The sequence below is a fragment of the Haliotis rufescens genome, unplaced genomic scaffold (genome assembly GCF_023055435.1).
Source record: "Haliotis rufescens isolate VD_foot unplaced genomic scaffold, xgHalRufe1.0.p SCAF_1, whole genome shotgun sequence".
Classification (NCBI taxonomy): domain Eukaryota; kingdom Metazoa; phylum Mollusca; class Gastropoda; order Lepetellida; family Haliotidae; genus Haliotis; species Haliotis rufescens.
In genome coordinates this window covers 13907301-13935113 of record NW_025963779.1, presented here as the reverse complement: position 1 = coordinate 13935113, position 27813 = coordinate 13907301, and the positions used below count along the sequence as shown (strand labels likewise).

Here is a 27813-nt window from a genome sequence, read left to right as displayed (position 1 = left end):
TAAGCAAAATACAGGTGACCGTGGCATAAGAGCCCATTAACTCTCTCAAATACAATATTCTTCCTCCCTACTCTCCATCATCAATCCACAATAACAGTGACCTATTTTCAAATATGTCAGTGTAAGCATCCAGCATACACCCTGGACATCAGCAGGCACTGGATGCACGTGAGACACATAAAACAGCAGTGCGCCAGGCCCACATGTTTGACAACTGTTAATATGTTATGAATCAATACTCTCTATATTTGTGTAACCCTTTAGAAGCTGGGAATTTAACAGAGTTATTATGAGAACCAGCCTTGTGTAAGCTCCACTAGCCTGCAGTGTTTACACAGTTTACACATTAACACATTAACTATGCTGGATATTAGCTAGCCATTCACACAAACTATCTCACCAACAGACGCGTCAGAGGTTATTCCTAAACTCTCTCATGTGTCACTTTCTTCAACATTCAACATCAGGACGTCAATTTTTCCTGAAAAATGTCTTTGCCTAGATCACTTTTCTAGCAATAACTGCAGGTCTTTTAAACCTTACATGGTCATGGTATTTATAACAGCTTTCCATAATCATCATACTAGTTATTTCTTTCAAAGACTTGCAAAACAACAAATGCATCTGTCAAGGATTATGGTATGTTATAGTTTGACCTTCTCTCAGTACTGCATGTAACATTAGTTTGACCTGTCAGTACTGCTTGTAACATTAGTTTGACCTGTCAGTACTGCTTGTAACATTAGTTTGACCTGTCTGTACTGCATGTAACATCAGTTTGACCTGTAAGTACAGCATGTAACATTAGTTTGACCTGTCAGTACAACATGTAACATCAGTTTGACCTGTCAGTACTGCATGTAACATTAGATGGACCTATCAGTACTACATGTAACATTAGTTTGACCTGTCAGTACTGCATGTAACATCAGTTTGACCTGTAAGTACAGCATGTAACATTAGTTTGACCTGTCAGTACTACATGTAACATCAGTTTGACCTGTAAGTACAGCATGTAACATTAGATGGACCTATCAGTACTACATGTAACATCAGTTTGACCTGTAAGTACAGCATGTAACATTAGTTTGACCTGTCAGTACTACATGTAACATCAGTTTGACCTGTAAGTACAGCATGTAACATTAGTTTGACCTGTCAGTACTACATGTAACATCAGTTTGACCTGTAAGTACAGCATGTAACATTAGATGGACCTATCAGTACTACATGTAACATCAGTTTGACCTGTAAGTACAGCATGTAACATTAGTTTGACTTGTTAGTACTGCATGTAACATCAGTTTGACCTGTCAGTACTGCATGTAACATCAGTTTGACCTGTAAGTACTGCATGTAACATTAGTTTGACCTGTCAGTACTGCATGTAACATCAGTTTGACCTGTAAGTACTGCATGTAACATTAGTTTCACCTGTAAGTACTGCATGTAACATCAGTTTGACCTGTCAGTACTGCATGTAACATTAGTTTCACCTGTCAATAGTACATGTAACATAAATTTGACCTATCAGTACTGCATGTAACATTAGTTTGACCTGTCAGTACTGCATGTAACATTAGTTTGACCTGTCAGTACTGCATGTAACATTAGTTTCACCTGTCAATAGTACATGTAACATAAATTTGACCTATCAGTACTGCATGTAACATTAGTTTGTCCTGTCAGTACTGCATGTAACATTAGTTTCACCTGTCAATAGTACATGTAACATAAATTTGACCTATCAGTACTGCATGTAACATTAGTTTGTCCTGTCAGTACTGCATGTAACATTAGTTTCACCTGTCAATAGTACATGTAACATAAATTTGACCTATCAGTACTGCATGTAACATTAGTTTGACCTGTCAGTACTGCATGTAACATTAGTTTGACCTGTCAGTACTGCATGTAACATCAGTTTGACCTGTAAGTACTGCATGTAACATCAGTTTGACCTGTCAGTACTGCATGTAACATCAGTCTGACCTGTCAGTACTACATGTAACATCAGTTTGACCTGTCAGTACTGCATGTAACATTAGTTTGACCTGTCAGTACTGCATGTAACATCAGTTTGACCTGTAAGTACTGCATGTAACATCAGTTTGACCTGTCAGAATTACATGTAACATAAGTTTGACCTGTCAGAATTACATGTAACATTAGTTTGACCTGTCAGTACTTCATGTAACATTAGTATGACCTGTAAGTACTGCATGTAACATTAGTTTGACCTGTCAGTACAGCCTGTTATCTCATCCATTAGCAATGTTAGCCACTAACCTAAGAAACCAAAAAATAATTTGGGTTGCTGAAAGATGATATAGATGCATAATAATGCTTGAGCATTTGTCATCATTCAAAGAATAATGAATAATCTTATGAATAACTCTTCCCAGGGACCCACCATTCACCAACAAATCATAGTCATATATATTATTGTTCAAGACAAGCATGGTAAACAATTATGCACCTGTAACAAAATCTTGCAGACATTTCTTAAGTAATCAATTAGGCAAGAGAACAACAGATCTGACACTCATATGGGATTTCAGAGTTAAAAGGAATCTCAAACCCCATACCACCATTTGAAGGATATGACTGTTAATCACATTAGACAAACAACGCTCAGCTTCTGTATCTGTGAGTCTAGCATCCTCCAGAGAACAAGCACGGCATGCACCAACAGGAATGATAGTACACGTCACGCTATCTACATGGGAGTTCCCCTCCACACCTTCGTACAAATATGTCTGGCGTCCACATTTCTGATGTATCAATTCTTACTTTAGTGGATGTGTTGATGCAATAGACGCTTCCTGTTGTGTAAGAAATTTAAATATATGCATGATATGGGAGAGGGAGAATTGTTTTGTACACATTTTTTAATTCAATGAATGCATTAGGAATAATTACAAAGAGTGACAGCTGATATGTTATGGCAAGTTTCTGTCAGTGATAATTGATATGGCATGGGATCTCACCTGAAAAACTAGCCTTGCATAGGAGCTGGTATTAGCTAGCCTTGTGTGAGTACTGGTATAAGTATTCGATGCCTTCTGCATCTTTTGCTAATTCTGATAGAGAAATATATCATCTACACTTCAATAATTTCATGATGCCAAAAAAACGAATATATTTAAATTTTTAATTCACCTTAAACATACCCGTCCTCATTCACTGACATGATACCAATTAGCTTGTGAACTCCATTCATCAGTATGTCAAATATTTCCCTATCGATACCACAATGAATGTCTTGCATGCATTGCCTTGACTCCCCTCACACAGAGTGCCTGCAGGCTGAATTTGCATGTATTAAGTGTGTATTAGTACCAGCATTTAGTCCCATCACAGACCTAAATGACAGGTCTGTAGTCAGATGAATGTATTTTTAAACAATATGCATGTCAGGCCTGCCCTTTCGTTTAATTAACACCTCATATCTCTTTCACTGGGTGGTGTCTAAATGCCATATTTTGGAATTTGTTTCTCAAAATCAAATACACTTAAGGTAAAAAACAAACTTAAAAAATCATACTTTTTCCTCGTATCGATAACATGTTAAAAAAAACTGAAAATTTATCAAAAACTTTTAAGGTCTGATTAAATTATGTAGATTTCTAATTATGAACAGAATCTTCGTTCATTACTTATTTGTTTGATTAAAAGGAAGATAAAGTTTTTAGGGACTGGTACTGGGAAATCAAGGCAGGTCAGGTTACCAAAACCAAGACATTATCTCCAGAATCATAAACCAAAATGAACATGCAATATCCGACCCAAGTGAAAAGTCAGCGTTTCATGTATCTAATGACTGCCCTACACGATCAGAGACATAAATCTGGATAAGAATTCAATGTGTTCGTGCACACTGCACAGCATAGTTTTATGAACACATGAATAGGGACCGTTAAAATGTGGGGACTGTTAAAATGTGGGGACTGTTAAAATGTGGGGACATTTGGCCAGAGATTTAATCCACAAGTGATCTAGCATTGTTATGTTTTGGGGTTTTTTTCAAGGCCACACTGCCAATATTTCAACTATATGATGGTGGCCTGTAAATAATCAAGTCTGGGCAAGACAATCCAGTGATTGATATTACGAGCAACAATCCATGCAGTCAAGAAGAAATGACACGCAAGCAATCACCCAATCCATTACATCGCCTCTTAGGACGACTATGCTTGTCATAAGAGGCAAATAACAAGATTGGGTGGTCAGGCTCACTAACTTGGTTGATGCATGTCATCGTATCCCAAGTGCGTGGATCAATGCTCATGATGTCAATCACTGGAATGTCTAGTACAGACTTGATTATTTACAGAACGCTGTCATATAGCTGGAATATTGCTGAGTGCGGCTTAAACAACAAACAAACAAACAAACAATGACAAGCATAAGATACTGCATGCCCACGATCAGTTAGAACTAGTGTAGTAATGTGCAATGTACAGTAGAACATAGTTATAATAAACTATTTCCAAAGTCCCGACAACTGTATAATATATTTTAGAACAAATTTACGGTTACAGCAAATTGATTTTTCACCCAAAACAGACCTAAAAAAATATTTCCTTATGCGAAAAAAATGAAATGTTCAAACTCAATCAGTGTCAGTCCTCATCGAAGTTGAATCAGACAACTTACATGTGATAATCTCATTGTTAAGACAGGACGCTTATAGATTATTGAACCTTGCTTAGTGTAATTAGTTATCAGTTGGAAATCAACACTCACACCAGCTGGACTGGTGCCACATCCACATTGTCACAGCTTACCGTTAGCAACCCACACATAACCTTTTTCCATGTTATTGAGGAAAACATAGCTAACACTATTTCTGCAGAATTTTAGTGATGCAAAATTTTCTTAGCTTTCCAAAGTAATTCTGTATAGTAACTAATGATAAAAAATACCAAACATGTCCACAAGCTCTCGCATGTCAAATACATGTTGAACTTGAGCCATTATTCATAGTTCCTTCAGTGATCAAATAAATGGCATAATCATCTATTCGCTCCAGGTTTTGCATAACTAAACTGTGAATGATATGTATGTATACGAAAAGTGGCCTGAAGTCCAAAATGGTGAAAATGCAAAGAGAGTTGAGTTGCATGAGATGTTTGTTCCAAGCATGTAGCCCCGACCTGCGCCATGTCCATTTTGCATGTGCAACATAACTCTCTTGGACGAGTTCCCAGATATTGCATAAAAATATTTTGATGGCAATGTATATCTGTTTGAATTATTGAGAACAAACCACATATCATATATCTGGTACATACTACAAACAATAATTAATAGCACACCAAAGTATGACTTCAACAACAAAAAATCCCTACTGTTACTTATTATGGCCCTTGAAGCTGGTAGCAAATTGAGAACCATCTACAAGATGTCATGCAAAGCAAAAAGATTCAAATCCATGTAACAGGAAATATTTTAAGAACACTTAATGTGAAGATAACATCCTTGAGATATCATAACATCTTCAGGATTTAAAATACTCTCCCTGAGATTTTGTGCTAGGGGTATCTGTTTTGAGATATATCCCTTTTGGAAAACAAGAGGTGTCACTGGAGGCTCTAAGATGCTATCAAAAAGGCAATTGCGACTTTGTATCAGACGAAGCAGGGTCAAGTAGATGGATGTCTTGAGACTCTTGATAACGTTCTTTCTTGGAGGGCTAGAAAACCTTTATCAGGAAATATTGCATTCAAGATTACTGGTCCTCAAGGGGACCACTTATAACAGTTTAAATGTATAGCGCTGATGATAGATCAAGGTTGATGTCTTATTCAGCACTTTAATATTTTAAACATCCTTTTGTGTCAGTAAACAGTAAAAGATCAATAAGACCATGTACATGCTGTATGGTAAGGGACCAGGGATACAGAGATTTCATGTGTGTAAAAACGGTTACACACAAGTGTAGAATGTTTGAACAGAATTTTGTAACTCCAGCAATTATGTGAGGTGAAATGGGGTTAACATCGTGTTCCAGATTATTTCACTTACATGTATGCATGTGTGTGTGTGGCTGCTTGTACTAGACAGGACTTCTGGTTGTGACTACCAGCCATTGTTTTATCCCTGTAACACTGGGAGCCAGGCAGGGTAGGAACCATCTTTTAAACTGGTTTAACATGGAGAGGGGATCGAACTGACAACCATCAGTTCTCAGAGAATACAGACACTCTATCCACTACACCACAGAGTTCTAATGTCTTCATAACATATATCTTTACCATGTTTAATTTGCTGTATTGATGAAGTAGTGTCTCTATGTAAGGAATTGTGTTGAAGGACCAGTGTCAAGAAGACATCAACAATTCAGGTTTTGCAAGACACAGAAATGTGCGTCATGTATGAACACATGTGCAGAATGGATGCAGAAAAATAAATATTGTGAGTCCCTCCGAAATATTTATTGTACTTACTTTGTCACAAGAAATATGAAGGTCCTGTAACTAAAGTAATAACCAAGTCTTAGAGTACAGTACACTAAACCATCTTATTACTTTACAGTAGGTTAGAATGGGTCTTCAGCAACCCATGCTTGCCGAAAAGGCAACTGCTTGTGGGAAGGGGCAACTAGCGGGATTGGGTGGTCAGACTCGCTGATTTGGTTGATGCATGTCATCGTATCCCAAATGCGTAGATCACTTGATTGTCTGGTTCAGACTCAATTACTTACACCGCCAACATTCCAGGCTGCCAACATTTAGAAGCTGCAGGCCCCGACTAAACTCAGGCCCTCATTTAAGAAAAAGCCCCGCAGCTTATGTGACAAATAGATTAACACCCACATTTACAGCGGGCCCTAAGGACCCATACAAATCCGAAACTACGGGCCCGACACGAGATCAACCTGCCACGGGCTTACAGGCAGGCACTTATTTTGAACATTGCTTGCACATATTTCTTGTAACTTGCAGCTACATATTTCTACACAAAGATATCCCAATTTGCACATCATGCATTAAGTCTCACCATGGCAGAATTTCCAACCCCAGGCAATGTAAAATTTAAATCGGAGACAGTAAGTCTTAATTCAGTCATATCAGTCACATATAAGACTCAAAATTGTAGGACCGCCTCCGTGGTCTAGTGGTAGAGCGTCCGCCCGGAGAGAGGAAGGTCCGGGGTTCGACCCCCGGGTGCGTCATACCAAAATACGTTAAAAGATGGTACTTGTTGTTACCCTGTCTTGCGCTCGGCATTAAGGGGCTAAAACAAGGACTGGTCGGCTCGGAGTCAGTATACTGTGTCTGAGTGGGGTATTCATGTTAAACTGCGACATGATATCTCAGTGGGCTAACACTATAAATCGGCATCAGTCCGGACTAGTACAAGCAGCCATACACACACACAAACACACACACACACACACACACACACACACACACACACGTGCATGCACATCGCTATATAAGTGCAATAATCTTGGACGCAACGTTAAACCCAATTTCACCTCAATATTGTACATTGTTGTATGTTTACACAATAACTAACATGGATACATTTTTCACAATCTTTCTTTCACAACTACAACTTTTGCTCATATGAACATTCACAAGACACTACACCCCAAGACAACTAACGTCCCTTGTATCGAATATGCTACTGATGGATCATCCTCAGGGATGTAGAATGGGACTAGCCTGTACATTCAAGTCAATTTGTCTAATGTTAAAGGTATCCAAAGGCAAGTAGAATTATAGAGGTTTAAGAGGATGTCCATGTATATGATCACTATACAGGTTAAAATATGTTTCAGGTTAACTTGTCATGCTGAATCCTAATCTCAAAAGTGCTCATCTGGTAAAATAAATGAATGTATTTCATCTCTCAAATTTCCTTCCAGCAAGCTTCAGGCTTTCCTGGGCAGGAGCTCCAATCTGTAACTTGACTCCAGAAATAAAAATTTAATCAAAAACATAATTGAATGAGATATGTAGTATGTTTAAGTAGCCACTAATCGTCAAATGAAATGAGAAAAATAATGAAAATGACAAGATGTTCATCCACTGCAACATTTTCAATGTTACTTTTAACTATCATAATAATTATTGTGTCATCCTATTGTTATAAGTCTGTATTTGTTCCAGGTAAAATACATCCTGAACAACCAAACACCTCTACAAAAAGATTGTCAAACTATTCCAAAAGTTGCACGAGACAACCTTGTGGTTGGCATGTGCATACAAGCGACTGTAACAAAATGCATGTGCAACTGTTGTGCTGAATCACTCACTGAAACAAAGGGTCATAGGTTGCATTCTTGAGCATGATTCCATAACTACTGTAATATACTACTCAACATTTGCTAAGAAACTACTGTAATTTTCTTGTAGCAGGGCGTGGAGTCATCCCACAGATGACATCCTTACCTTGTCAGCTTGCTGAAGGGGTTAACCTCTTTGGTCATGTGGACAAGGCGTCCGACCTCGGATCAGAAGGTCCGTGGTTCGACTCCCATCACGTGACTCGAAAAATTTATGGCCGCTACATACTACTCAACATTTGCTAAGGAACACACCTTTGACTAAAGGTGACTATTGTGATCCTTAGTAAATATTGAGTAGTATAGTCATGTCAAAGAAAGGCCTTGAAAGTGTGTGTTTGAGAAAAATAGTTGACTTGGACACTTCAAAAGAAGTTCCAGTAAACATTGAAAACTTGGAAGGTGGATCACTGCAAATATCATTTATATCTTCACTACTGTGACCCTGAAGAAAATATCTTATTTTCACCATAAATATGCCCATACTGTTCTCTCAATCATTAAATAAGAAAAGAACCCATCCATTAAAGCAGTGCAATTTCCAAACAAGCTACATGTGTAACACAAACTTAACTGTATACCTATCAAAGACACTTTAATCGATCCAATATAACATGCTGATGCAATGTAATATACAGTTATGTGGTCTGACTCACAACAATCAGCTACGGTACCAGCTGGTGTGCACTGAAGCATGTCCGTATATAGCCCATAGCCATTTGCTCACAGGGGCACAAGTCATATATGTATTCTATTTGTTGTTTTTATCAGATATGCATGCAATACATTAAACTTGCTTTGTTACAATGAGGGGAACGTGCTGACATAATAAAGTATGTTTCTCAAGGGAGCACTCTGTCTCTCCTCTAGCTTGCCTACAGCAATATTTAGGTGAGGTGAAATGGGGTTTAACATCACGTCCAAGATTATCGCACTTATATAGCCACGTGCATGTACGTGTGTGTGTTTGTGTGGCTGCTTGTACTAGTCCGGACTGATGCCGATTTATAGTGCTAGCTCACTGAGATACCATGCCGCAGTTTAACAGTAATGAATACCCCACTCAGACACAGTATACTGAATCCAAGCCGACCAGTCCTTGTTTTAGCCCCTTAATGCCGAGCGCCAGACAGGGTAACAACAAGTACCATCTTTTAACATCTTTTGGTATGACGCGGTCGGGGATCAAACACCGGACCTTCGGCTCTCGGGGCGGACGCTCTGCCACTAGACCACGGAGGCGGTCTAGTGGCGGACCTTCCGCTCTCCGGGCTGACGCTCTGCCACTAGACCACGGAGGCGGTCTTACAGCAATATTTAAGCATCCAACATAATATTACAATGAGACAAATTATGATGAATTATAATATACACCAAAAATATTCATGATCACATTTTTCTTTTTTTTTCAGCATAATCTAACTCACAGTTTTGGTCCCGAATGAAGTATATCTCTGGGATCAAAGTCTTGACCCCCTCTTATACTCAACTGAACTTACAATTACAGACAAACAGTGATACAGTAGATATTGGACATGGGCAAGTAGTAGAGGCACAGATTCCTTCTTAATGTCAACAACATACCCAGGGTTTTACCTCGACTTAAAAACGGGGGGTCCACAGGACGCCTAATGATTAATTTCAAGGGTGCTTACAGGAAATACGAGGGTCCTGTAAACATGGTAAAGTAATGGTGTTGTGCACACTACAGTGAGTTTGATAATTACTTCAATTACAAGAACTTAATATTCCTTGACAAGAATTCGGTGCCATGAATATTATTGTCGGCCCCTTAGGACACAACATATTCATTTTTCGGCATCCATTTTATATATTTGTGCGTACTGGACTCACATTTCTGCCTAGTTTTAAAGCCATAATTGTCTATGCTCACTGGCTTTACCTAAGTGGTATATACCTTACAGGCCTCGATATATCTTAAGTACTGTTGAAACCCAACTCTCTCACTTCTGTGTAAAGGATACCAGTCACCGCCTAAAGAGCTACAACTTCTGACTATGAAAGCTTTTACCGCCTAAGCATGTTAAATAATGACCTAAGGATGAATAAATGATCACCAGCTGTCCACTGTGTTTGTTTGTTTGTTTGTTAGTTTGTTTGTTAGTTTGTTTTTTGTTTGTTTGTTGTTAAAGGTTGCACTCAGCAGTATTCCAGCTATATGACAGTGGTCTGTAAATTATCGAGTCTGGACCAGACAATCCAGTCATTCACATCATGAGCATCGATCCACGCAATCGGGTTCAATGACATGCATCCACCAGGTCAGCGAGTCTGACCACCCGATCTCGTTAGTCGCCTCTTACGACAAGCATGGGTTGCTGAAGACCTACTCTATCCCAGATCTTCACGGGTCTCAACTGTGCAAAGAGACTGCCAAAAGAACTAATTGGCCTAACATCTTGCCATGAAATACACTCTTCACCGAGCTCTAACTCCTTGAAACACATTATCTGCAGGCTGCTAAAAACACAGATCGCTACTCACCCACAGTTCGAACGCTGATGTAGAAAGTATTGTTAAACTTGGGGTCGTCTGCCTTGAGAGGGTCGCAAGCACCGGGAATGGAGCGATTGCATTCTAGCTGATAGCATGTATTCTGATGGAAGAAGACAGAGTCACAGGACCCTTCATTACAGCAGCTCACTACACAGTCCAACACAGCAGCAGCGTTGATGTCCTTGGTGTAGCGTCCAGCGTTGGATCCTAACCTGGGCTTGAATCCCCTGTGAATCGCATCTCGAGCTTCACTCTCATTGATGGTGGAACTGCAGATATCTGCAGACACTCCTGAAAGTGAAAAGGAACTTCAGTCAATGTCCTGGTCACAATACATACAGAAATCAACCATATTTTGCATTTACTTATTAAGAAACTGTATTTCAGACATACAAATACATCTAATGAACAATTGTCATTCATCTCTTCTCCACCATCATAATTCCTGCTATCCGCTTCAGAATTTACTATGGTACACCATTCTAATTCATGTCATCCACTAGAAGACACATCAAAATCCATCTAATTCACAATAACAAACCACCACTATATATCCAATTTCAGTATGGTACAACATTACATTAATTCATCTACACACACTGTACATCACATGTCATAATTCAGCTAATCCACTTCTGTACACCACTGAGCTTCACCTAATACACAAATCTAAACCACTTTAATTCACTTATTCTACTACGGTACAGCATTGCTGTAATCCATGTAATCCTATTCTCTACAGCACTGACACTGACAATCTAAACATGTATCTTCTGTACCAGTAAATTGTCAAACAAACTTCACAATTTTTCTCCAAAATGCATACCTATGAAAAACTCAAAACTAAGTTCGATTTTACAGTATTGTTTAGATAGTATGGAAACCTCTTGCTGCCACTCACCATAGATGAAAGCACCGATGAGAAGGAGAGTTATCTTCTGTTGGTGCTTATTGAAACATCGCTTCCCATTTCCCGACCAGCACCTGAACATACTGAGGCTACTACCGCTGATGAAGTCACTGTTTCGTACTAGTCATTATGCATGCTGTTTCATCCTCTTGCATTTCTTTACATTGTCACAATCCCAACATCGCCGAACAAAACATGCTGCAAGAAAATAACACATTCAAATAAAAATTTCAAGGCTTTTGAACAATACTCAATAATTACCACTACTTCACTGAGCCTGTAAGCATGGAAGGGGTCGTTATTTGCACGTCACATAAAACATTTCAGAGTTCATTTGTTGATTTTTATGTCATCTAAACATGTCCCACACTCCTTTTTTCCATTTGGTCCATTTTCAGTCTACCATGTCATCATGGTCTAGGTTCAGACATTGTCTCAGTGTAAATATTACTGTAGTTAGCAATGATTGGGACAGACATTAACTGATAACACTCTAGGACAGCAACTAGTCTAGCCCAAGTCCAGCAAACTGGGTTCAGTCTAGTAAGCATGGTAAGCTGAGATAAAAATAATCCATATAAAATCCACTGATAATGGTGCTTTGCACCAAGTTCGGGCTAGACACAAAGGTTTTGTCTGTGATGATGATATGTGTGTCCAAAAGTGAGTGGGTGAATATGGTTTTATGCCGTTTTATAGCAATATTCCAGCAATATCAAGGCGGGGGACAGCAGAAATGGGCTTCACACATTGTACCCATGTCGGAAATCGAACCCGGGTCTTCGGCGTGACGAGCAAACGCTTTAACCACTAGGCTACCCAACCGCCCGTGTCCAAAAGTGACTAGGCAGACAAAACATAGGAGCATGAACAACTTGAAACAAGCTGAATAGAACTGGCTGGGGCTGCCTATTCCCCTACCAAAGTCTCTCTTTAATGCCCTTGTTTCCATTTACCAGCAATTACTGGTATAGAATGAGTGTTTGTTGTTTAAGGCCAAACTCAGCAATATTCTAGCTAAATGACAGCGATCTGTAAATAATCGAGTCCGGGTCAGACAATCCAGTGATTAACATCATGAGCATCCACGCAATTGGGATATGATGGCATGCCAACCAAGTCAGCAAGCTTGACCTCCCGATCCCTTTAGTCGCCCCTTATGACAAGCATCGTCATCTTTTATAGAAAGCATGGGTTGCTGAAGAGCTATTGTAACACGGATTTTCATGGGTCGACTTAGAAGAGATCAGTCCAAGGTCCCCAAAAGTGATCTTATCGTTATCACCTACATACCCCAAGATATTTGTAGTGTTAAGATCACCTAAGCTTCAGATAGTTGTAGCGCTAAGATAACTTTGTTTGAGGAATGAGAGCATTGAAGCACAGAGATTAGTTGAAATTGTGGCAGAGATGACTGTTATTATTTTGAAATACATGGTTTGGAGTAGCAGTTTATGAAGCTTACCAGTATATGTTACATAGGCTGTTCCCTTTATCTCTTGTTTGATGTTATTACAAAGATGTACTGTAGATGAAGGAAGATGCCCTCTAGAGCATAACATGTATTTAACATGGTTAAGTGGTTATTAAATGATAGCATAAGTATTAGGATTAAGATGAAAGATGTCCTCTAGAGCATAACATGTATTTAACATGGTTAAGTGGTTACTAAATGATAGCATAAGTATTAGGATTAAGATGAAAGATGTCCTCTAGAGCATAACATGTATTTAACATGGTTAAGTGGTTATTAAATGATAGCATAAGTATTAGGTTTAAGATGAAAGATGTCCTCTAGAGCATAACATGTATTTAACATGGTTAAGTGGTTACTAAATGATAGCATAAGTATTAGGATTAAGATGAAAGATGTCCTCTAGAGCATAACATGTATTTAACATGGTTAAGTGGTTACTAAATGATAGCATAAGTATTAGGATTAAGATGAAAGATGTCCTCTAGAGTATAACACGTATTTAACATGGTTAAGTGGTTACTAAATGATAGCATAAGTATTAGGATTAAGATGAAAGATGTCCTCTAGAGCATAACATGTACCGTATATGGCCGCGTATAAGCCGAATTTTGAGGACCAGAAAAAAGATTCTGTAGAAAGGGGTCGGCTTATCCACAGGATACACTTTCATGATAGTATTTTTCAGATCGTGATCTGTCAGAAATATCGCCTGAATGACGGTCCGATAGATTACAACTTCCCGAAAGTTTGGAAGTTGCCACGACTAGAGCCACTATTGTTATAAATTATCAATAAAGTTATTATTATACACCAATGTTGTCATTATTAAAAAAATGTTAAGCATGTTACTACTTCCGATAATAAGTTTTCAATTGAATGTTCAAAGTTTATCGTTCTTCGTAAACTCCACAATCTTTACATGTAACAATATATGTAATTCACAGCTATAATATATAATCCCCAGATAAAATCGCCAATAGCTATTACGTACGTTTTGCATTGTTCATAAAGTGATAGTGAACAAGTGTCTACCTTTATTGAAAGAGGCAAATAAACAACTGTATCGGCGAGTTATTTCGTTCGCCATTTGCAAAAACATGTGATCAGCTGTTTCCTGTGACGTCACAAACGGTGACCACTGTGATTGCTTCCTGTTGTTTAAAGCAACACGGTACACAAGGAAATGAGCACTGATAATTACGGGCCGATTGATAATGTCATGTTGTTTACACAAACATTTTCAAGTTGTGGGTGCTTAGCGATCGTGTTGGGAGTAGGGGCTTAATTCCTTTGTTTTCGAGAGATTAGTTTAATAAACTGGAGAACCCTGTGAGTAAGTGATGGTCATTCAATGTGTTCATAGTATGATAGTTTATTTAATTCAATTGCATAAACATACAATAGTGGTGTAAAGGGGATTATAAAAGTTGGTATATTTTTACTGACGACATTTTCATCATGAGTTTTAGACGAAAACGCCATGCTTACGATGCTGAATTCAAACTGCGAGTCTTTGCTCCAGCTGATATATTTTCTCACGGGTTCATAATTCTATATACACCGATTCACAAAATGGCGCTTGGTTGTTGATGGCAACATATAACGATCATTATGAGATTTAAAAAAAACACGAGAAACAGCTTCCCACATTTTGAAAGTGGATGACTGGTTTGTTAAATCTTTATTAGAAATAATAATGACTTTTTCAATATAATTACAACGTTTTTCATCTTATATTTTTGAATATCTGCGAGTACCGGCACATGTCTTGCAGTCCGACTTCGCAGTGTTTTTTGTCTTTCAATTCCTGATTCGGCTTATCTGCGGGTCATATCATTTTCTTTCGTATTTCAATGGTCAAGTTAACACCTCGGCTTATCTACGGGGTCGGCTTATCCGCGGTCATATACGGTATTTAACATGGTTAAGTGGTTATTAAATGATAGCATAAGTATTAGGATTAAGATGAAAGATTAAAGATCTTTTGGTCTATTTTAGTCAGCCACTACTGATCATGAATATATATCTTGATTAATGGCTAGCATGCCCATGGAGACAAATCCATGTTTTAATGAGGGCTGGTTTTACTTCAGTTTCATAATACACATCAATAATTATTATGATTAGACTATATAACTATACAGTGTTCATCTCTGCTTTCACATATCTCAGAGGCTCACCAATAAAAATCCAGCCTTATTTTTTTGGGTATTATTGTGATACTTTTGCAAAAGTTGTACTTATATCATGTATGAGATAGCTTGAGAAGTAGACTATCTTGCCAGTGTTGATGCATTATTCAACATGATGACGAAGCCTAACACGTCACCAAAATCATGAATGTATCCAGTTGCTTTGGAGTTAATAGAGATACCTGATCATTGTCTGCTGCAAAGTTATGTTTTCTGAAAGTATTTAAATACTCTTCAACTGTGTTCAAGCCAAGTGTATTTCATCTTCCCAAGGCAAGGGACTTAACTGACTATAAAAGTCCAACTTCCATCCTTGCCAATCTTGGCTGGAATTATGGAGTTATATTTTGGCTGGACTAACGAGTCCATGCATAATCCAATCAAAATCGGGTACCTTAATAGGCATCCGGTTCGTAAACTGCAGTGTAGATTTCGGTTGACAGAAGGATTTGCAAAGCATGTGTTCTGTCAAATTAGCATAAACAGATATATTCCAAATCTTTTCATGTTTTTAATCAAGTTGCTCACGTGATTTGACGCACTTTGAGAAGTAAGACCCGTTTCATTACAATATAGATCTTGATTATCGATCAGACCTTCTTCACTGTGTGCAGCCATTTTGTTTGTAGCAAATGCAAGTGATATGAGAGGTGGACTCCGATTGGTTAGTAGGAGGGCCATAGAAGGGACATATCTCGCAATAGCCACTATTGGTGCTACGATCAAGTCCAGAAATTCCAGCCTAGTTCGGCAAGGGTGGAAACTGGACTTTTAAGGTCAGTTAACTTCCTTGCCTCAGGAAGATGAGTGTATTTTGAATCAAACTCAATGGGAAAGTAAACAATTATTGAATTAACACTATTTATTTCTCATTTCATTACGTCAATTGATAGTCATTACTATCAATAGTGTAACATGGCTGAGATTTTAACTGTTGCTATCTCAAACACATTCACATGCCATTCATGTATTGCCATCGCGGTATGGACAACTCCAATATATAGCCCATCAACATTACACCACTTATTATTCCTATCCTTTTGAATATCAACTTATCCAGCTCCATCTGAATGCTTAAGACAATCTAAACAATAAACCTACAGAAACATTTTCCCTGTTTTCTTATGTCCTTAATACCACAAATCTGAATAAATGAGACATATCACTTGAGGGATATCAGCTTCAATGCATCGAACTTTCAAAAATTCATCAAGCAAGCTGCTTTAAACATAATAAACCTTGGGGTCATAAGCGTTTAAAATTAAGGATGTGTGACTGAGTTGGGTTTAACGCTGCTTTGAACAGTATTCCAGTTATACCACAGCATGTCAGCTTAATGTGGGAAGAAAGCCAGAAGTGATTCAGGTCTGAGACATTTAACACTTTGGTGAACCCACAAACATGAGTATGGTGCTGACAAACCAAGCACATTATCACATTATTGAGGCAAATCGGGATTCGAAATCACAATGATAGGCTTCTGGCGTGGCCAAGGAAGACAACTCTGCACAGCAATCTGCGGCGCCTTAGACTACTGGATAGGAAGAGAGTCAAAGGGTGCTTGTCATAACTCAAACACTGAATGTTACAGATTGAAAGAGTCTTAGATTCAGCTTATAACAGGAGCATCCTTAAGCTGTCAAGGACCCCTGGACTCAATCACTGCCTATAGCAGCTGCCAAGGGCTACGACTGATCAGCACCACAGATAGTAATTTGAAGAGATGGACAACAAATTCTTGAAACCAGGGACAATAGGACACTACATTTTCATGTATTCAGTAGAATGAATTGTATTTCAATACATCACATACGTTGAGCATGTTGAGCAATCATGGTAATGCTGAGGTGCATTCTTATCATCATGATTATCAGCTGATTATATTCATGCAAATGTCTGGCTCAAATTACCAAACATTATGCAGCAAGAACCAGTATTCTAATGGGGCATATAAAATGACAAATATATATTTCATATACCATATTCGCGTAATAAGCGCCCAGGGCGCTCTCAAAATTAGAATTAGGGGGCTCTTATTAGAATATTATTTTGGTGGGAAAAAAAGAGTAGAAAGATACATTTCATGCTTTGTGCTGACAGCTTGAAATGTTTATATCCGACAAATATATCTTTCCAGAATTGCCCATAATTAAGGTTGGTTAGAACACACGAGTGCATATTATACGCGAATGAATAAGTCTTATGTACATTGATCAATCGGAAGGGGTGCTAATTGGGATTGTTCACAAGGCAATATATTAGCAAATATCACCGTTGGCGCTAATTACGTTGAATACAGTATACCTGTTTGATACATATGCTATTGTCAGTTTTTTTCTACCAAGTTGCATCAATCGTGAAAGTATCACACCATTAAAAACATTGAAAATAAACCAATTCTCTGTTTCGTCCAATAAATTACAGCAAAACCTTCCACAAAGTGATAGAAGACCCATCTTCACCGAGTCAATGAGAATAACGACTGTTTCATTAGCTGCATGTGTTGCATGTCTGGGCCCCCATGGGATCTCCTTCCTCGTAATGACATTATCAGGATTTGATGCACTTACAAGACATGTGTTCACATGGCAGTTTCTCTAGCATGTCTAGCGGTGCACTATTGCATTGTTATTTCTATTAGACATGTAACACTTCATGTGGGGTGGGGTGCTTTTAGCTCCCACATTTTCAAATACAATGGGGCATTTTAACATTGTGTTGTATGGGCATACCTCTGGAATATTTCAAATGTTCACATAGACGATAGAGGGTCCATGTCAGAAAATTCCTAGAGTTAATTAAAACTAACTCTAATTCATTCATTTTGATACCTTGAAGGGTAATCTATAACAATGCATATACCGTATTCGACGTAATAAGCGCCCCGCTCTAATAAGCGCTCACGGCGATATTTGCTTATATATTGGCTAGTGAACAATCCCAATTAGCACCCTTCCGATTTATCAATGTACACAAGACCTATTGGATTTTGTATAATACGCACTCGTGTGTTATATGCACCCTTAATTATGGGCAATTAAATTCTGGAATATATATATCTGTCGTGTAGGATACGCACATACTTTTCTTTTGTATCATTTCAGGCTGTCAGCATAAACTACGAAATGTACAATCTTTCAGCTCTGTTTTTTTTCTCACCAAAATTATATTCTAATAAGAGCCCCCTATTTCTAATTTTGAGAGCGCCCCGGGCACTTATTACGTCGAATACGGTACATATGATATAAATATGTACACACTTTGGGTTCTCACAGACTTAGGTGATCTTCTTGACTAACATCTAGTCTCTGATATGAACATTTATTACAGTTGTTAAATTAGAGTTATAAAATATAATAAAAAGGAGCCCAGAGACTATCTTCATTTTCAGATACTGCAGTAATCTAGACTTGCCAAATATTATAGACTTGTATGGGCTATATTTATATATTTGTTTCAGGGACTGTAAAGAGATTTGTGATCTTCATGCTAGGTAGTTATTTTTGACTTCATCAAGTGCCGTGACAATAGCTTGACATGAGGCTGCCAATACAACTAGAACTACTGTGGACTAATAAAGACTAACCAAATGATAAACAATATAGTACCTCATGTTCATTGTATGACCCCAAACTGAAACAATATCACCCATAATTCTAGATGTGACCCATAAATTTATATCATATTGAGTTATCAGGAAATAAATTGTGAGTTTACTATTTGGACGAAATGAACAACACTCTACAATTAAGATTGACATACAACACACAATGTCTTTTTACTAACAATATTAACATGATCCAATTATTGTAGTCATGATTTGGAGGCACATAATCATATATAGTTGTGATGTCCTGTCAAAATACTTATTGACTCCACAAAATTAATTCAAACCATTAGAATTATGTAAAAAATGACCCTAAGACTTTCATTCTTAATTTCAAAGACGACCATTGTTGACAGAAGGGTATGTTATTTTATATCAGACATATTTTATATAATGAAACACAGTGCATCATGATCATCACCCTACATTTTTTATCAGTGTCTGGGTCAAACCAAGTACAACACATGAAAATGTACAGAGCTACAGATAGCAGCAGATTTGCCTAAAATACCCCCCCCCCGCAAAAAAAATAAAAAAATATGAATTTGTGTACAGAAACACATGCATTAAATGAAAAACTCAAATGTATAAAAACAGCTCGCATAAATACCCAATGAAGCTTTGTCAGCATGCCTACAAAGGAGCTAATTTCCGAAACACAGTTACGAGATAATTTACTTTCCGAGTCAAGCCTATATATTTAGAACAGTTATATACATCTAAAATATCATTTCATTTTTTAAAAACTTATAGTGTTCACTCTTTTGGGGAAATACCCGACAGAGTGATGAATAGATGAGTGAAAAAATATTAATGAAAAATGTAACCCAATTAAAATAGAAACCCTAGAGTAAAAACTCAATTGCTCAAAAAGTTATCTGGAGCTCTGAATGTATATCAATTACTGCAGTGAACATAACACTTGACATTTCACTGCAGTGAACTTAACACTTGGTATTTAACTGCAGTGAACATAACACTTGATATTTCACTGTTGTGAACATAACAATTTGACAGAACTTTTGTCATACAAGAGTTACCGTATTCGACGTAATCAGCGCCCAGGGCGCTCTTATTAAAATATTATTTTGGTGGAAAAAAAACAGAGTTGAAAGATAAATTCGTGGTTTATGCTTACAGCCTGAAATGTATACTAGTATGTACGGCAGATATATTTTTTCCAGAATTTAATTGCCCATAATTAATGGTGCATATATCACAGGAGTCCGTATTAAACGCGAATGAATAAGTCTTGTTTACATTGATCAATCAGAAGGGGTGCTAATTGGGATTGTTCACATGCCAATATATTAGCAAATATCACCTTGGGCGCTTATTAGAGCGGGGCGCTTATTACGTTGAATACGGTACCTCCCTGCAAATTGTCTCCCTTTATTGTAAGTGTCTCTAGCTCCTTCCCAGCGTGTGACACATTCATTACACTCTCTGTGAAATTGCTGCCACCAGTGTGGGTGTGGCCATAACAAGAATCTTGAAATTTGCCCTCTGACCCAATATATAGTAATGTTTATACTTTTGTTTATGTCTTTGGGAAGCCATCACGGTTTATTTTGCAAAGGTTTACGACTGACAATATTTCCCATTTGAATTACCTTTTTGCTTGTTTGATCAGATTGGTTCGAGATTGCACACGAAAGGAAAATCAACCAACTTCCCCCTTACATTCTTACTATACCAATTACATGATAGTTGTAATGAAACAGTAATTCAATTTGTCAAACTAAGAAAATAAATTAGCAGGGGTAAAAGTATTCTGGGTCACTTGTTTGTAAACATAACGGTCAGTCAGTTGCAAGTTCAACTCCAAGCATGATTTTAGCCATTTTTCACAGTGGGGAGCTCTCACTGCTGGCAGCGATAGTATAGAGAGCTCCGTGATATTGCTGTGAGGAGCTTGTAAGTGTCTTGCCTGTACACAAACTCTTGACTTCATTTTCACATTAGTTCCACATTAAGGCAAAATAATTTCAGTAAATATCACTTCCTGACATTTGTTATTCTCTTAAAAATGTTTCGTAAAAAGATGTAAATTTCTCATTTAACTCAGTCGAGACTGGTCTTTTCACAAATTGCCATTTTTGTAGCTTGACCAGTGTGTATTCTTTCGCTTCTAATAGCGATCTCATAGATTTCAAGAATATATTTTGTTGAAGTTGATTTTGTATAAGATCATATGAAAATAGTATGATAAAGATTTTTTGTGACCCTAAATATTATTTGTTACTTTTGTTTATATGTTTTAAGATTTTGCAAACACGGAACTACTTTTTAAGTCACAAATTAACACAAGGAGTGGTGAAATGTCTGTGTGTAAGGTTGGGAGATTTAGGTTTAAAGGTTCTACATTTGTAATGAAATAATCTAATTTTCTGGCAGACAACCACACAAAAAGTATATAATAAACAGGATATTCCGTGTGTCTTGTGAAACAACATGTTTCTCTCATTTCGTGATGGGGAAAATGGCGATAGATTCACTTGTGGTTACACCACTCATGAAAATATCTCCTTTCCACCATCACTCGATGAGAGAAACATGGTATTTCACTCGATATTTTTACGCAAATACACAGCTTATCTGTAAAGCTGGTATCAAAGGACATGTCTCCTTTGCAAGAAACACACACAACAATAGCTGTTGCAATAAAAGATGCATAAGCTGATCTTTATTCAGCAATCATGTCAGTAATGAGTATGCATGGTATATACCACAGCTGGGGCTGTAAGTAATACCTGACACTGGGCTTCAAGTAAATTTATCAATGGGAACATGTTGACATGCTGAACAAGCCAAAAACATGTAAAAGACAAAAACATTCCAATTATTACTTTCAACATTTAAAAACACATTGATACAAAAAAAGTAAATACCAGGAAATCATTTTTGTGAATGTGCAAACATGTCGTTATTGTTGCTATATCATACATATAGGCCTATCTAAAATCACCTTATCAACAGTAGATGTAAGTTCAATGATCACTGATAATACTAAATTGATAACAACTGATACTATGAACACAGGGTGTGCATCAAGTCAAACCAGGTACATCATTACACATTGTAAACATTACTTGGGGTCTAAATATCTAATGACCATATGTTACTGAGGTCTCCTTTCAAATTAGGCTAAAAGGGTATATCTCAAAATAATAGACACAAATAAGTAAAATGCCTAAAAAGAGAGTCCGTGGCACACCTCTTAAGAGAACTGTCATATAAAAAATACGCTGCAATGGTGCTATGCTACTGTAAACAATACACTCATACTGATTACTAATAAACCAATGTTACCATAACCTGCTGAGGTTGACTGTTGGGTGTTTATGGACTGATACCACGGTGTTTTCCACTGCGTGTCAAATATTTATCAATAGGAAAGAATTCAAACAACACCGGCCAGTCTGAGACAAAGGTGTATAGACATGCCTTCGTCTACGATTGGATGCGCACACGGCTCTTACGGCATCGTAAAGTTCCAGATGTGACCTACCTTAACACAACCTGCTTATTTTCATATACACTTCTGCGAAGAACGTCACCACTTTATGTTGTCAAGTACAGTATACGGTTTGAACCAATCAAATTAAAGACCGGCAATTTCTGCGGAATGATAATGGCAGCTTCCACAAGAAACGTGGATCATTGTACGCTAATCAAACTTGGTCGGTCACATTGATGTACATAGAGACTAAAAAATGTCTTCGACTATCGTGCAGTATGTTGTTGTAAGGGGTGACTTGATTAGTGCATTAAAATGGCCAACTGGTGCCCTAATCGCACAAGCATGTCATGCTTGCACTGCAGCAATACACACGTTTTACCAAGATGAAGTGACTCAACAGTATTTATCCGATCTTGATAGCATGCATAAAGTCATTCTGGAGGTAAATTACATTTCATGTAACATCAAACAAGTCTAGTATGTAATCATTAACAATGATGATCGTAATGGGGTGCTTGATTGGATAAGGGAACCAAGGGCTAAGGAGTTGGGAGTAACCAACTACAGTCAAGTCTCGTTAATCCGACACTCGTTAATCCGACACTCGGCTTTATCCGACACAAATGATGGGAACCGATTGAATCAGTGCTATTTAGTCCCGTTAATCCGACATACTCGTTAATCCGACACAATCATGTGCAACCAACGATGTCAGATTAACGAGACTTGACTGTACTCAACTAACCCTGGGGCGGTCGGATAGCCTAGTGCTTAAAGCGTTCGCTCGCCACACCAAAGACCCGAGTTCGATTCCCGATATGGGTACAATATTTGAAGCCCATTTTTGGCGTCCCCCATCGTGATATTGCTGAAACATTGCTAAAAGCGGTGTAAAACCATACTCACTCACTCACTCAACTAACCCTAAGCATCCAAGAGGCACGCAAGATCTGTAAAGCTGGAGCCACAGCTGAGCCCAAGATGGCAGCCTAAACCAATTAGCGCTATGTAAGCTGCACCCGGTAAACTGCATCGTTGCCAAATTTTCTCAAATTTTTTCGAATAAGTATGGATAATATTAGTACGATAAATAATAAACTTGGTTATCGAGGAACCTTATGGTTTGGCGCCCCCTCCAGTCAAGGCCTAACCATTGTATTTAGTGTCTTTTGTCAAACTGGGTGATCATTAACTGCAATACTGATCTGCAATAAAAAATGTTTACAAATAAAGTGAGTTTTGAATGACAAATTTGCTGGGACTAAGCTTAGCTCCTATTTATATTTGTTTTGTTCATTTGTTGTATAACACTGCACTCAGCAATATTCCAGCTTTGTGGCAGCTCCCTTTATAAGCATAATAAGCTACTCAATCTTGCCTGTCTAACCCAGTCTAGCAGAGCATGGAGTCATCCCACAGATGACATGCCTTACCTTGTCAGCCTGCTGACGGGGTTAACCTCTTTGGTCATGTGGACAAGGCGTCTGACCTCTGATCAGAAGATCCATGGTTTGAATCCCTTCACAGGACTCAGAAATTTTATGGCTGCTACATTGGCGCCCAACGCGGGGCTGAGCACGTTCATATTAAATTTAAGCAAACTAAGTCTCAGTACCCTACTATGCGGCTAGGGACGTGCCTTCTGTTGACGGGGGAGTATGTAGCAGGGCGTGGAGTCATCCCACAGATGACATCCTTACCTTGTCAGCTTGCTGAAGGGGGGTTAACCTCTTTGGTCGTGTGGACAAGGCGTCCGACCTCATCAGAAGGTCAGTGGTTCGATCCCCATCACGGGACTCAGAAATTCTATGGCCGCTACACCAGCAAGGTTTGTTATATTATTTGTTGCAGTAGGTCAAGCTCGATGGTGTTTAACAAATGACGTGTGATACATGGGAGATAACTCCAGTTACAGCTACATGTTTTCCACTGAACATTGAAAGATGCTCTGAAGCCAGCCTGAACTGTGATGCATCTAGCTCATGTATGTGACAGTTGCCATCTTCTATTGTAATGCTCCTAAACATACAGTGGAAAATTCTTTTTCAGGCTAAAAATGAAGAGAGTCTCCGAGAATTATCGGAGAGTTTGACACAAGATGGAATCCAGCACAAACTGTGGATGGAGCAACCAGAGGACATTGCAACATGTGTGGCAGCTAAGCCCTACACAAAACAGGAGGTGCAGAAATATTTCAAGAAATTCAAACTGTTCAAATAGTGCTTAATATTCCTTCAAGTTACAAGATAATGTAACATTACAATCTCAGAGATATTTGTTGCTTGCATCAAGATTCAATGTATTTAACTGTCATAGAGCTCCAGATGACTTTTTGAGCAATTGAATTTTTACTCTTGGGTTTCTATTTTGATTGGGTTATTACATTTTTCATCGGGTAACCAATATTTTTCCACTCATCTGTTCATCACTCTATTGGGGTTTCCCCCAAAAGAGTGAACACTTTAGGATTTTAAAAAAAAGAAAGAATGTTTTAGATGTACATAACCATGATAACTGTTCTAAATATATAGGCTTGACACAGAATGTAAATTAGCTCGTATTTGTGCTTCGGAAATTAGCTCCATGTACATGCTGAAAAAACTTCATTGGGTATTTACGCATTCTGTTTTTGTACGTTTGAGTTTTTCATATAATGCATGGATTTCTGTACGCAAGTTAATTGAAAGTAATTGGGTTTTGAATTAATATTATTGGGGGTATTTTATGCAAATACGCTGCTTATCTGTAGCTCTGCTGTCAGAATGAGATATATAAGCATATGTTGTAAGAACGGTTGAGGATAGATCATTGTATCTTCCTGTGGCGCTCAGGATTATTCCTCCCTGGGAAAGGCATCAAAGACTTGTTTGCTTCATTATTTTTATAAAAAATAAACTGGGATTCTTCAGGATGCAAATAGCTTTATTTTACTGTATATGTATGTTTGCAAATTGTCTCTCAAACATATAAGTGAAGAAATGTCCTTCCTATCATGACTATGATGAGATGATGAAGACAGTGAAGTATGGAGTATGATAATGTCATATGCAGCAGCTCCTTTGACGTTAGGGGGCACGGGTGGCCCAGTTGTCTAAGGCGCCGCGATTCGCTGTGCAGAGTTGCGTCCCTTGGGCACGCCAGAAACCTATGATTATGGGTTTGAATCCCGGTTCGCCCCGATTATGTTTCTAGGTTTGTCAGCAACATACCTGTGCTCGTGGGTTTCACCGAAGTGGTAAACGTCTGAGACCTGCATCACTTCGGGCTTTCCTCTCACATTAAACTGACACGCCGTGATATAACTGGAATATTGTTAAAAGCGGTGTTAAACCCAACTCACTCTCTCCTTTGACGTTAGGATGTCGAATATAGTGATGCTGGTTCATACTGTATGACACAAGCTAATGGTTTGTCCAGGTTAGTTTTGTTCAAAGCCAAAAAATACAGGTGGGCAAAACATGATTTACTGAAAAATACTTCTTGTGTTCCATTCAGTAAGTAGCATTTCTTTAATTTGTTTAATAGATAGGATGTACATCTATGTAGAGACTTTTCAAACAATTTCTATAATCTGCAAAATGGATATAGCCATTTAGCTCACCTGGTGTGACAGAACATCACTGATGAAGTCACTGCAGTTCTCATTACACCTGTTTTCAGTTTCTTCAGTAGTGCATAAAAAATTATTATACATATTTCTTTTCCAAGTCCTTCAGTAATCCCATTTCAAACTAATTTGAATAGTTGGCAGAATTTGCAAATTTCTTCCAAGTGATTTTGGGTATTCTATCAGAATTTCTGCAAGTGAGGGGATTGTGTTTGCCCATCAAAAGAACAACTTTTTGCACAAATAAGCTTTTATGTTTATTATCCCCTAGGCATGTAATGCGGGGGGGATACAGATGACGCCTTGTCCGTCCGTCCGTCTGTCTGTCCATCTGTAATCTTTTCGTTTCTGGATCGTAACTTGAAAACCGTTCAATATTTTTAAACTAAGATTGGCAGATATATCAAGTTGATCCTGAAGTGCTGCCTTAAGCTATTTGCAGACTTTTGGCATTTTTATGTTTTATTCTTAAAACAATTTAGACTTTTCGGAGCACAACTTGAAAAGTGTGAAAGACTTTTCATTCAAACCTGGTTCATGTATTAACCAAGGGCTGAAGTGGTGCCTTTTGCTATTTAGTATTTTTCAAAATTTGATCTTTCCCTGTTTCCATGGAAACAAGTAAGACTTAGCTGAAATGGTGGTTGGTGTCGTTTCTGGAGCAGAACTAAAAAACTTTTAAACAATTTTCATCCAAACTTGGTACTTGTATATAACTAAGGTCTGAAGTGGTTCCCTCACTATTTCGCTATTTTAAAAAAATATTTTTTTCCGGTTTCCATGGCAACAAGTTTGACTTTGACTCTGTTGATTGGGGTGGAACATATCTCTAAAACTAATAGGTACTCTTGCTTGAAACTGTGCACACAAGGACCAGGTTATCAAATGGTGCCTTTTGCTATTTGGTGATTTTTAGCATTTTTATTTTTATTTTTCCATAGCAACAAGTTTGATTTTGACTCTGTTCATAGTGGTGTGTACCTGACATAGAAATACAAAGTTCCGAAGCCCAATTACATGGTATTGTTTTGATAGCTCAATAACTACTCTTGTATACAGACTGACAGATATGATAGAAATTCTCTCAGAAAGTTGGACCTAAAGTAACAGTCAGATGAATTGTTCTGTCAAATTTGTGGAGACCGGGGTGGATTTGACATCTTCGGATGACACTTGTTTGAAATGTTTCCCAAACTTAACAAATTCAGAAATGAAAAACACACTTTAGAGTGATAAATGTATAATTTAGGATCCCTTTTTACCTTGATCATTGTGTAAGTGCCTGAAATCTGATATGACTGATTATACAGCTATGAAATTGAATACCTTCCGTATCAATAACCATATCTTTATTGTGTAATTTTGTGATGTTCAGAACTTCAGTGTGCATTTACATCATGACTGCTGGTTAATTGTGTCTGTACAATATTGTTCAACGAAACTTGGAATATGCATTGCTCATTATATTAACTGGCGCTGTTTGCTTTTTTCAAATTCGTTCTTCTTTGTTGTTTCCATGGAAACAGTTTCAACTTAGTCACAAACGAAGGTACGCCATAACTTGAAAACCTTTCAATATTTTTTTAATGAAACTTGGCATATGCACTTCCCATCAGCTTAACTGGTGCCTTTTGCGATTTCAAAATTTTATTTTTTTATGTTTTTATGGAAACAATTTCGGCATGGTCTCAGTCGAATGAGACCGCCTCCATGGTATTTAGGTAGAGCATCTGCCAAGAGA

General features: G+C 37.9%; 2 protein-coding genes across 2 annotated transcripts; one reads left to right on the top strand and one right to left on the bottom strand.

Annotated features, from left to right (window-relative positions):
- Nucleotides 1-10796: 10796 nt before the first annotated feature.
- On the bottom strand, nucleotides 10797-22558 carry LOC125382121. Its single transcript, XM_048400504.1, has 3 exons — nucleotides 22514-22558; nucleotides 11718-11924; nucleotides 10797-11107 (listed from the first exon to the last, which is right to left on the bottom strand). Exons 2-3 carry the CDS (start codon nucleotides 11806-11808, stop codon nucleotides 10797-10799), a joined length of 402 nt encoding a protein of 133 aa, XP_048256461.1. The 5' UTR covers nucleotides 11809-11924; nucleotides 22514-22558.
- A 62-nt stretch (nucleotides 22559-22620) lies between these two features.
- LOC124148538 (putative peptidyl-tRNA hydrolase PTRHD1) lies at nucleotides 22621-25649 on the top strand. Its single transcript, XM_046519674.2, has 2 exons — nucleotides 22621-22907; nucleotides 24515-25649. The coding sequence occupies exons 1-2, from the start codon at nucleotides 22719-22721 to the stop codon at nucleotides 24683-24685; spliced, it is 360 nt and encodes a 119-aa protein (XP_046375630.1). The 5' UTR covers nucleotides 22621-22718; the 3' UTR covers nucleotides 24686-25649.
- The last annotated feature ends 2164 nt before the right edge of the window (nucleotides 25650-27813 follow it).